Source organism: Dermacentor silvarum, chromosome 9 (assembly GCF_013339745.2).
Source record: "Dermacentor silvarum isolate Dsil-2018 chromosome 9, BIME_Dsil_1.4, whole genome shotgun sequence".
Classification (NCBI taxonomy): Eukaryota; Metazoa; Arthropoda; class Arachnida; order Ixodida; family Ixodidae; genus Dermacentor; species Dermacentor silvarum.
In genome coordinates this window covers 13,810,467-13,822,984 of record NC_051162.1, presented here as the reverse complement: position 1 = coordinate 13,822,984, position 12,518 = coordinate 13,810,467, and the positions used below count along the sequence as shown (strand labels likewise).

General features: G+C 48.7%; 1 protein-coding gene across 1 annotated transcript in view; it reads left to right on the top strand.

Annotated features, from left to right (window-relative positions):
- LOC125940061 (uncharacterized) overlaps positions 1-12,518 on the top strand; it is a 106,906-nt gene that overhangs the window by 36,805 nt on the left and 57,583 nt on the right. The window contains exon 3 of the mRNA XM_049655728.1: positions 3,897-4,081. Coding sequence (XP_049511685.1) covers positions 3,897-4,081 — 185 coding nt within the window. The remainder of the gene's footprint in view (positions 1-3,896; positions 4,082-12,518) is intronic.

The window sequence follows — 12,518 nt, the reverse complement described above, 5'->3', positions numbered from 1 at the left end:
ATCTTGCGGCTACAGGAATTTCACGTCACTATCGTTTACAAGTCTGGGCGCAAACACGAAGACGCTGACACACTGTCGCGTGCACCCGCCGAATCTGTCCATCGTGAGTCAGAGGACGATGATGGCTTCCTGGGTGCCATGACTGCAAGAGACTTATTGAGACGGCAGCGTGACGACCCTGAAATTCGACTTATCATCAATCATTTTGAGGGATGGCCAACAACTATACCGCGCCATCTACGTCGCATACTGACGTCCTTCTGTCTACGAGATAACGTGCTTTACAAGAAAAATGCCCGTTCGAACGACCGAGCCTACCTCCTGGTAGTTCCTCAAGACTTGCGGGGCGATATCCTCTTCGCTTGCCATGACGAGCCCACATCTGGCCACTTAGGCTCCTCACGAACGCTTGCCAGAGAGCTCGAGATGTATTACTGGCCCGAGCTTTCGGCAAGTGTCACTCACTACGTTAAAGGCTGCCGTGAATGCCAACGACGAAAGGCACCACCCATGAAGCCCGCCGGGTTATTGCAACCCATTGAAGCACCTCATCGGCCATTCGACCAAGTCGGCTTACACATTCTTGGGCCTTTTCCTCTGTCAACCGACGGCAACAAGTGGGTGATTGTTGCAACTGATTATTTAACCCGCTATGCCGAGAGAGAGGCGCTCCCACGAGCCACGGCTTTTGAGGTAGCACACTTCTTTATGTGTCACATTGTATTGCGTCATGGTGCCCCATCCACTGTCATCACAGCCAGAGGGACGGCGCTCACAGCACAGCTCATGGAGGAAATTTTTCAATTGAGCAACACCAGGCATCGAAAGATGACTGCTTACCATCCACAGTCCAATGGACTTATGGAGCGATTAAACAAGACCATCACAGACATGATCTCTATGTACATCTACGTCCAGCACAGAACATGAGATCGCACCTTGCATCTCGTGACCTTCGCCCACTGGCGCACCGACGGGGGGGGGGGGGGGGTTCAGGGGTTGTAACCTCCCCCCCTGAGGTCAACTTAACCCCCCTGTTTTGTTTAACCCCTTTTCTTTCCTTGCGCATTTGAGTACTGCAACTAAGATATAAGACGCGCAATCGTCTGCATACTCGCAAAAAGCGCATTTTTTGACAACTTCCCGTGAAAAAATTGAAATTAGTGCTATTTAGATGGTATTGGCAAACTGTCAACCCCCCCCCCTCCTGGCAAAGATCCTGGGTACGCTACTGCCTTCGCGTATAATACCGCCGTAGAAGAGACGACGCGTTTCAGACCATTTCGCCTCCTTTACGGCCGCGAAGTTCAGACGATACTGGACGCTATGCTTCCGTGTCCAGTCGCCGCGCATCTAACGACTGAAGCCGAAGAATTTGCTGAGCGCGCTGAGGAAGCCCGCCAGCTCGCGCGGCTGCACATCGGTCAGCAGCGCGCAGATGCACGGCGTTATACCATCCGCCACAGACACGTGTGCTACAATCCCGGAGACCAAGTGTGGGTGTGGACCCCTGTTCGCCGCCGTGGCCTTTGTGAAAAGTTGATTAGCCGCTATTTTGGCCCATACAAAGTGCTGCACCGCATTAGTGACGTGAACTACGAAGTCGTTCCGGACGGTGCCGCGCGAATACGGCGTCGAGAACAATCTCGCCCTGACATAGTTCACGTCGTGCGCATGAAACCATATGTTGCGCTTTCGTGATTATTAGGAGCGAAGCTCCTTAGGCTCTCACGATGTCCGTTGTCACCGTCGTCGTCGTAGCTCCCCGTCGCGCACGCAGTGTGCATACCGACCGCACACAGGTGTTGCGCTGTGCCGGCGCCGCTCCGAAACCCCTCTCCGAGCACGCGCATGACGTCATGCACAGAACCTTTCGCAGAGCGCATGCAGCGGGCATAACAACCGCGCGCAGGTGTTGTGCCGGCGCCGCTATCGCTACACTTAGCGCTGCAGTATACAGGAGCGCGAACGTCGTGACTCTGATCCTACACTTCGAGAACGAGACGCGGCAGCCCAACGGCAACGCCGCGAAGCTAACCCCGAGCTACGAGCATGAGAAGAAGCAGCACGCCGTCAACGGCAGCAAGACCCCGAAGCGAAAGCTCAAGCAGCAGCCGTAATCGTCCAAGGAGCTTCGCTCCGTCATGAGCATTCTCTTAGTGGATCGGCTGCCAATTTTTATTTTTTATTCATCTTTCTATTTACGCTCCTGTTTGCCACCTCTCTGTTTCTTGAGACTGTGCCCGTCGCGCTTCACCACTGCTGTGCTTTTGTTTTTCCTGTAGCTGTCATTGTGTCCTCTGCACGAGCATCTGGCTTGACCATGTTTTTTCCCCTCCTTTTCTTACACCGCTTCTTGAGCATCGAGCCGATGCTCTTTCCGAGGAAGGGGGGAAATACCACCAGCAGCAGCAGTGGGTACAGTGCTTAGAGGTAGGCACGGAGCAGAAGAAAGAAGTGAGTGTGCTTCTCCGCCCGCACGATAGCCAGCTCCCAGCGCCGCGCTTTTCAGGATCCCGCTACCCTCAATAAACCTGGCATCGCCCGTTCTCTCTCAAGGCACGTGACAATATATTCATGGACAATTCTTCATGGAAAACTAATTCAGCAAATAAGCTGGAAATATAATATTGTTTCCGCTTTATTATTCATAGCAAAACGTTATTCCCGACGAGCTTTTCTACAGAGCACATACAAATTGTAGAACATCACAGTAGGACCTAAATACCTGCATTCTACACATCTTAATGCATATGAATGCAACATTTGGCTGAGATAGTCACATTCATTACAAGAATTCGTGGTTGCCACAGTGCGACTAGACAAGGAGTGAGTAAAAGAAGGAGACAGCATACCGCGCTGAATGACAAGAATTTTTGTGTAGAAGCACTAAAGACGGTCTTAGATTCTAAAAATATATAAGAACAATGGTGAAAGCTACAAATATGGGTTTTGATATTATAGTCAATTTGCATGAAACGTGGTCAGAATGTAGACGAGTCATTGGAGAAAAAGTGTAAAACTTCGATATCATCCTGCTGCATTTGTGGCATTCCCAGAAGCCTGCCGAGCTTCCTCCTCCAAGCAGGTTTTCTTTGCTGCACTGTGACAAGATTTCGCTCCAGCTGTCTGTTTTTCAAACATTCTTCTAATTATTCTGTAGACTAACGGGTTGCCAAAAGCGAATGAACTCCCGAGTTTTAAGGACGCCCAGCTTCTGTGGAATCTCCCAGAATCCTTTGTGGTCTTCTCTTGAACCGCAGTATGGATATAGAAATGGTCGTCTGCACAACAGTGGGTGAATGCGGCTGAGTATTAGTGAAAATCGGAAAAACTTGCTGATGCTGGTTCGATCAGGGCAAGCGCTTGATTGTTTTTACACCAGAACAACTCGCCATCTAAGCAAAAAGTGTGGTTGTGACCCTCAGAAGTCGAGCATGAAGTAGAATCATTTTTCGCCATCTTCTCAATCTATAACCGCCTTGTTGTTTTCAGAGTGAAGACAGAATACTGAAGCGCGACCTTGGAACAAAAAAATAATTTTAATGCTGCAGTTTTTACACGCATTTTACGTTAAATTCATTTGAAAGTAGCAAGTATCCGAGTCTGGTGACCCGTACGTCCTGTCTCGGTAATTCATGACACTCCAGCTAGAAATGTCACAATGAAGCTTTTCAGCTCGGCAGATTTTATCCCTCATGCCCTCAATCATGACTGAGGAGCATAAAGAAGGAAAAGACAGGAAGCACGGTGCATTAAGAGCAAGATTATCTGTTTGCCATTTGCATTTTTTATCTATGTGAGCAGACAGTGTGTAAAAGTACTTCAATTTAAATATTACTGCTCCATATGCGCATCGCATTGTCTGAGTCGTTGATTTCCATTCTGTATATCAGGTACTCAATACATCTGACCGGCTTTGGCTGTACCAGCAATCATACGACAACAAAGAGGAAGATGTGTACTACGATGGCGTTACCCTTGGCCTAGACTTGACGAAGACGTGCACACATCTTCTGAAAGTAAACATGTCAGATTCGGATTATTATGCCATGCACAAAATGCAGGTGGATAAACAAGAGTAAGTTACTAACACATTTTATGAAATTTTCACATTATTTAAGCCCGCGTCGCTAAATGCGGCGGACTCTTCTGAATCAAATGGCAGATAAAATGCAGTGAAGCATCTGACGCACGATGTGCTAAAGCGTACTAAGCTACTTTTCCGTTCGCTAGAGCATTTTGTCGCATTGTCCCTGATAATGTGTTCGCACTACACATCACGCTGATGGTAGCGAATTTCAAACACCGATTTCTCAATTCGCTAGCAGCCTAGTCACGGTCTCTGCTAGGTATTCCAGCCAAATGTTTTAAAAATATTATCCGCTAAAACAATAACTGCTTTGCTAGTTTACGTTGTGCCACTTGTCCTAATTCCTGCCGACGAGTTTGTTGCCTCCCTCTGTAGCACACACAGCAGAGGAAAGGATAATAAATCGACTCAAGCTGTTTCCTATACAGCAACACCGAACGTAAGACTGAAAAGCGGCCAAGGCAGGAGGCACAGTAACGGCTTAGTAAACCGAGGATGCCCCTGGAGAAGCAAGTACCAGGCCACGCTGAATTAAAGACAGCCGATGCAGCAGATGTTTTTTAGTGGCGAAGCACGTTAGGGTCGAGGCTTGTCCGTCCATCCACGTTGTCCGTGCTCACGGCCAACGTTGGCCGCGCCGTAGCCATAGCAACCAGGAGGGCGGAGGAGGGCGGCACGGCGCATGCGCACGTGGTCTCCTCCTCGCCAGCTCCTAGCGCACTTCGCGACCCCCACTTCTCTCCGCGGCGCGCTCCCTCAATGCCCACGCATAAGACGTCGAACGAGATCCCATACTAACGAAAGCAGACGTCCTTTGTTTTACGAAACGTGGAACGCGAGACCGCACATCAATGAATTCTTGCCCGTCGTCTGCACAGAAAAAGCAGAGCGTTCGGCGGGTGGTGTTGGGGTGTACGTGAAATTGCCAGAGACCGCGGTGGATCTCGACCTACCGATAACGAGCCAATCTCACAACGGCGAACACGCTGCAATAAAACTACCCGATGGAACCGTCGTCATGACAGTGTACTTGGCCCCGAATCTTTCCCGAGGCAACATAGAAAAGTACATCGATCTAGCCATGCGCGAATACGAAACAAAGTACAAGAACAACCCCTTCGTACTTGTCGGAGACTTCAACGTAGACATCACGGACAGCGACTGGCTTGTGCACTATATGACTTCTCGATACGCTCTACGATGAATTTCGTATGACTGGAAACAACCAACAACCACCAGGGGAACGTGCATAGACCTTGTCTTGGCCAACTTCAGGCTACATCCGATCGAAGAACCATTGGCTCTACATTTCACGGACCACAAAGCAGTGATAATGAAGGGAAAACGGAATCCAGAACTCAAAACGACATACGAGTTATGATAAATAAAACGTTGTATATACTGTACACACGCGTTGTCACTCATTTACATGCGTGAGTGGGCAATGTCACGGGTGATGTACGGTAAGAACGATCCCCAGTGCTTCGCCCACTCGTCATGATTAGTGGCCGCATCTTTAGGCATTAAAAAAGCGCGTTTTAGGCGCCAAAAATAGGCAGGCAAAACAACGTTTTAGGCCTCCAACGTCGTAAATATAGGCACAATAAATATTTACATAAATGCGAATTATTTCAAACTAAGACGTGCGCGACCTGTATCTACGACAAAAAAACAAGAAATATTATTGTGTATGATGGCACAAAGGCGCCAACAGTTGAACATAGCCGTGCAATTGTCCCATAAAACTGCTGAACTAATGACAATCAATTGGCTTAATTCAATAAGCACACTGCTCATATTCATGTTCAATGGCCACTGTACTCGAGCGTCGCATATAGTGAAACAGGCATGAAAAAGAATACTTAAAAGCTAGGAATACTGATTAAAAAAGCGATACTTTATGTCTGCCTGACGTACGTAAATTAAGACAAAACAAAAACAGACAAATAACAAATGTAAGAGAGACTACGATTTATTAAGAAATTAGCATGTTCGTACATGAGGACTGTTAGGTACAACTCTTGGAAATTTTCTCATGTACAATGACATTATCCGAATTGTACAGGCCAGACGTCCCAACACTGCCAATACACTTCCGCTCATATGAAGTGCACATGTTTGAAGAAATCTGTTTGGAGAGCACGCGGAACGTAGTCTAAGAATCACTGTGAAGATTATGGAAACAATAGCAAACTACCATCATCTCCAGATTTTTGGATTCAAAATTGTGCCTCTTGTCACGGGGAATGATGTCATACGCTGAGAAGGAACGCCCGACGGCGGTGAACACCTTAAAAAGTAAATTACAAACAAAACAAAAGCCGTGTGCACATCATATTTTTCTTTCCTCTTTTGTTCTTCCCTCTCCTTTTCCCTGACGGCTCTCCGCGGTTTCGCATTCGCCAACCACTCGCGTAATGTCAGCGCGGCGGCGTATGCCGGCCGGCGCGTCCTATTTTAATGCTGCTAGCAGTTGTTTGTTTTCCGGGAGTTGGTTGAACTAAAGGACGAACAGTCAATGTTGCCCGATAACATGTATAACGGTCTCTAACTGCACTCGAAAGCGAAACTAGAGGCTAAATAGTGTTCATATAGGCGCATATATTGAAAATAGGCATTTATAGGCATTTATACGCATTTAGGCACAAACGCCAAAATATGCATTTATAGGCACTATAAAAACACTATAAAAGCCCTTCTTAACCTCTAATTCATGCTCATATATCAAAGTGGGGCGATAGGAGTGCCAGGAACAAAAAAGGCATTTGTCTAAAATCCGGTCTCTAGTCATGATTCACTTCGTGGAGAAGCGTGGATTTTTTATTAATGCGAACGCATTATATGTCCCATGAGGCAGAAAAGCCGGCGTTGTTCTCAACGAGTGCTGCCAAAAATCATCACAATTCAGCCGAGCATGTCCTAGGCGAAGAAGCACCAGGCCGCGCTCAATTAAAGAGGGCCAATGTAGCAGATTTCTTGATTTTCGCGAACGCATTATACGGGTATGTTCCATGAGGCAAAAAAGCCGGCATTGCCCTCAAGGAATGCTACAAAAATCATCATCAGCTTGGATTAAGGTCGGTTAAGGTTTATTGAGGTTGGTATAAGTTAGAGCAAGGTGAATTAAGGTTTGTATAAATTAGAGCAAGGTGGATTAAGGTAGATTTGTGAAGGACACGTAACCATGTATGACGTCATGTATCATGGACGTAACCAATTAATTAGTGAAATCATAATGACTTCGTACTCTAAATTAATCGCGTAAGGATCCTTAAGTGACTCAATTTGTGCCAACTGTTCCGCATTTTACTACGACGAAGGTTCGCGTTCTTCCAAATAAGAACGCGAACAGCTCCAGAAGCCTAGCCACATTTGAATTTTGTCGCGGATGCGCAACGCAGAACATTTTGCATTGAACATCAGAGGGGTACACAATGAAGGGGCCATGAGCACCTTTATTGTGTACCCTCTGATGTTTAATGCAAAATGTTCTGCGTTGCGCATCCGCGACAAAATTCAAATGTGGCTAGGCTTCTGGAGCTGTTCGCGTTCTAATTTGATTCAGCCTGCGCGGAGTGGAACCAAGAAAATGTACGTACAAGCTGTTTGTACCGGATTGTCTCTACCACTGATCCCGAGTTACCTGGTTTTATCAAAGCTAGACAAATTTTAACGCGATAGCGTTAAGGGCCTCGCGTCGCAGAAAATCCGGCGTCGGCAACTGGCGTCGGTGTGCGATGTGGGCGGGTGGGGGAGAAAATCATCCCCAACCACCCCAACCAACCCGACCGCGCAGGCCCTCCACGTGGTGCAAGGTTTTGGCGAACAAAAATTTAATTTCTCACAGTGAAATCCATCAGAAAAATGGTAAAGTACAACTTTACCATTCGGCGTCGGATTCGCCGTCGGATTGTTTAGCAATCGGCGTTAAATTGTAATTTCAATGTACGAGAAAACCTAATTCTGCTACGAGGAAATTAAAACACAAACCCCTTTTCCAGCATTTGTACCAGCCGCGCGTTCGGGTACTTGCGAAAATGATATCCAGATGGCGTTCTCATCCTAGGCAGGTCAAATTGGGACTTCGCCTGCTAATTCATTTTGGACACGCGCGCGCGTCGGGACAAAAGCAAACAATTAATAAAATAATTTTAAAAATGTAATAGGGGCTTCACATTTGAATATAGGACCATTTATATTGCCCCTGGAAAAACGTCTTTCCAGCCGTGCATTTCTGTTTAAAAGTAATTTAAGGGGATCGGTGTGAGCTTGGTCTTTGTAAGCTGGCTTTCCACGTTCAGTGTTACAGTGAATGAACCCTAATTGCCGTATGCGAACGATGTGATGCGAACGGGTCCCGATAACGCTATCGCGTTCTACTCTTAAAGACGAAGCTTAAGCGTACTTCAATTTTTTTATTGAAGAGCCTGCAAGGGCTTAATATTTTACGCATATTTAGGTGCAAAGGTGACATTTGAATCATTCAGGAAAATGCCCGGTAGCATTGGCCAGGCAGCCAAGATTTTACGAATCTTCCAAAACTATTTCGCCCACATATCAATCACCGGTTGACGGCACCTTGCAGCTTCTCTGAACTTGGGCTAACATTTATTTATGAACATATATGCGAGGTGTGATGATTATGGACGTTCAATAGTTTGTGTGTCTGAACACGAGAGAGGATGCGCAAGAAACACTAGTAGAGAGAGAGAAGAACTTTATTTATTTCCGGCAGATTACTGGGCTGGGTTCCCACCTAGGAGCCAGCGGAGAGACCGTGTCTCCCGGCAGCTTCCTCGGCCTGCTGGATAGCCCACAGTTGCTGGTCCAGGCCTGAACTGAGCAGCACAGTCCCCCAACGCGCCCGAAGGCCCTCATTGGAGGCCGCGACCCCAGTATTGCTGATTAATGCTGGACATGCCCATAGGATGTGATCTAGTGTGGCTCTGGTGTTACAATACTGGCATAGATTGGTTGTATATAATTCGGGGTATATATGGTTCATGATGACAGGGTTCGTGTATGTTCGTGTTTGTAGCTGCCGCCATTGAACGGACTGGGCCCTATTGAGCTTGGGGTGAGGTGGTGGATACTCACGCCTTTGCATTCGATAATGTTGAGTAATGTCACAGAATTTAGTGAGCCGATCGTCCCATTCCCACACCACCGCGGAGGTGTCCGTTCGAGTGGCTGCTTCTTCGAACGCAGCTCGGAACGTGAGACCTCGAACCACGTTGTGCGCCACCTCGTTTGGACTGAAGTCCGGCTGATCAAGAGGTGTGTGGGCTGGGATCCAGAGGATTTGTACGCATTTGTCTGCCTCATAAGTTTTGCCTGTATTAAGGATCCGCAATGCCTCAGGGGAGATTCTGCCGTTGGCGTAGTTTCGCACGGCCGTTTGAGAGTCGCTGATGATATACGAGGCATTGGTGTGAGCTATCGCCAGCGCGATAGCCACTTCCTCCGCCGTTTCTACGTGTCTTGTGGCGATTGATGCGCTTGCTTTGCATTGGTGTGTGTGGTCTACGACCGCAGCTACGAAGCGGTGACGGTCCCGATAGCGTGCTGCATCGACAAAGACCGCTTCCTCGTTGTGACCAAAAATCTTAGTCACAGCTTTGGCTCTACTGACGCGTCTGACCTCGTTGTGTTCAGGGTGCATGTTCTTGGGTATCGGTGGAACTGTGAGTTTAGTTCTGATATCGCGTGGTATGTCATGTTTGTCGCCGTGTTGGGTGTGGTAAGAGATGCCGAGATTCTCGAGTATCTGGCGGCCTGACTTAGTCTTGGCCAATAGCTCGTATTGTGATATTTGTTGTGCCTCGATAAGCTCCTCGAGGGTATTGTGTAATCCCAGTTTAAGAAGGAGGTCTGTGCTGGCGTGTTGCGGCAATCCTAGTACTTGTTTATGTATTCGCCTAATGAGGCTGTTGAGTTTTGCCTTTTCTGCGACGAACCATCGGTGATAGGCTGCCGCATAAGTGATCTGGCTGAGTACGAATGATTGGATGAGGCGGAGGATGCTAGCCTCTTTCATGCCTTTGTGTTTATTGGTGATGCGTTTAATAAGGCGTATCGTGTTCGATACTTTTGCGTCAATGTTGCGAACTGTCTCGCCGTTTGTGCCCTTACTCTCGATGATCAGTCCTAACACCTTAATTTTATCCACGGTTGGTATGATGTGACCGTCGCTTGTCGTGAGTGCTATATCGGCGTGTGTCTGTGCTTCGTGATGTTTGGGTGGTCGGCCCTTGAGTGTAGGGCGATATAGCAGTAGCTCGGATTTCTCCGCCGAACAGGATAGTCCTGTCCCTTGCAGATACCGTTCTACTGTGTCAATAGCCTCCTGTAATATTTGTTCTATGGATCCATCACTGCCCTCGCATACCCAGAGGGTGATATCGTCGGCATAAAGAGTGTGATGGAGTCCGGGGATTGTCTGAAGTTGTGACGGAAGGCCTAGGAGGGCGAGGTTGAACAGCATCGGAGATATCACGGAACCCTGCGGGGTGCCCACGCTTCCCATGGTTATCTCGGACGATGTGAGCGCTCCTACGGTGATGGTGGCTGTTCTGTCCGTTAGAAATGCTCTGATATAATTGTACGTGCGAAAACCCAAGTTTTGGGTGTTGATCTGATTTAGGATGGTGCTGTGTGTGACGTAGAGCACTGCACGGGCTCGGGCTTACCCGAAAGCCCGGGCCCGGCCCGGCCCGTGGGCCGGGCCGGGCCGGGTAGAGGATTTTTTTCACGGGCTCGGGCCGGGCTCGGGCACGGCGTGTGCTTTTTGACCCGGGCCCGGGTCGGGCTCAGGTTTTTTGACGCGGGCCCGGGCCGGGCTCGGGCTTTCTGCGAGTTATTCTCGGGCTTCTCAACTCTGAAAACATGTATTTTTCGGTCTCGGGCCGGGTTCGGGTCGGTTTCGAGTCGGGCTCGGGCCGGGCTCGGGCTTAAGGTAAAGGGGTGGCGGGCCGGGCCGGGCGGGTAACGTAGATTATTTCCGGGCCCGGCCCGGGCCCGGGTCTCGCCATAAAAGTTTTGATCGGGCTCGGGCGGGCCGCCCAATGTAAAAACGGGCCCGGGCCGGGCCCGGGCCGCAAAAATCGGCCCGTGCAGTGCTCTAGTGTGACGTTATCAAAGGCCTTCTTAAGATCTAGGCCGAGAATGGCCTTAGTGGAGCGGCCTGTGCAGTCTACGATGTGGTGTTTCAGCTGCAGCATGGTATCCTGGGTCGAGAGATGCCTGAGGAAGGCGATCATGGTGTATGAAAATAGGTCATTGTCCTCTAGGTAATTTGTTAGTCTGTGCTCCATCAATTGTGCTCCATCAATTTGCCCATGCACGACGTTAAGGAGATGGGCCTAAGATTGTTAGTATTTAGTGATTTGCCTGGTTTAGGAATGAGGATCACCTGGGCCTTTTTCCACTGCGGGGGCAAGCTGCCGGTGGTCCAGCATTGGTTCATGTATTCTGTGAGTTGTGTGATTGACTCGTCGTCAAGATTACATAGTGTCTTGTAGGTAATGGTGTCGGGACCTGGGGCAGATTTGGAGTTAAGTTTGTGCAGGGCGGCGCGGATATCCGTCTCGGTGAATTCCTCGTCTAGGGTGGTGTTGGCCTGGCCTGCGTAGTCTGGGTGCTGCTGAGGAGGAACCTGAGAGATGTATTTGAGCTCTACCTCCCTAAGGAATTCCTCCTCTGTGCCCTTGTACGCGTGTATGAGTTTGTTGATGGTTTGTCGGTGGGAAGATTTGTTGTCTTCTGGGTAATTTTGGTAATTTCTGGTAATTTTGGTGTTGTGTTGCTTGACTGTAATGTTTCGTCTAACTAATGTGGTAAGGGCGGTCGTCTACCCTTCGGCGTAGCCGATCGAGCGATAGCCTGCCAATTTAGCGAGACCATGGGTCTCTTGTAATAGAATGATATCAGGTTTATCTTTTTGCCTAAGGTATTGGTGCAAAATCGCTTTGTTGTTTGCGTAGCTTCTACAGTTTCATTGCCAAATCGTGTAGGTAGGATTTCTAGCTATGATCGGGTGCGGGGAGGGGGGGACAAATTTCGCCGTCTGTATCAAGCTGAAGGGCGACGAGGTAGTTTGTTGCACACTTGCCATGGGTTCCAGGCCGCTAGGTGGCGAAGGACTAGTAGGTGGCGAAACACTAGTAGGCAAAAAAGTTTATCGTTCACACAAATGATGGGCAACGAAAAGAAAGGAAAACAAAACAGCATCACACATCAAGCTTCACGCGGCAGACAGATGCACGCGACGCTTAGTCCAGAGAAGGACAGGGAGTTAAGGCAACCAGTCATAAATCAACGTTCGGCGCGTCAAGAGTTCAAAAGACCATCTCACAGTTCGGGCCGTGACAGCTCGCTTGTCGTTGCGCGGTACGGTCGTCGAGGCGAGCCGAGGCAGAGGTGCCAC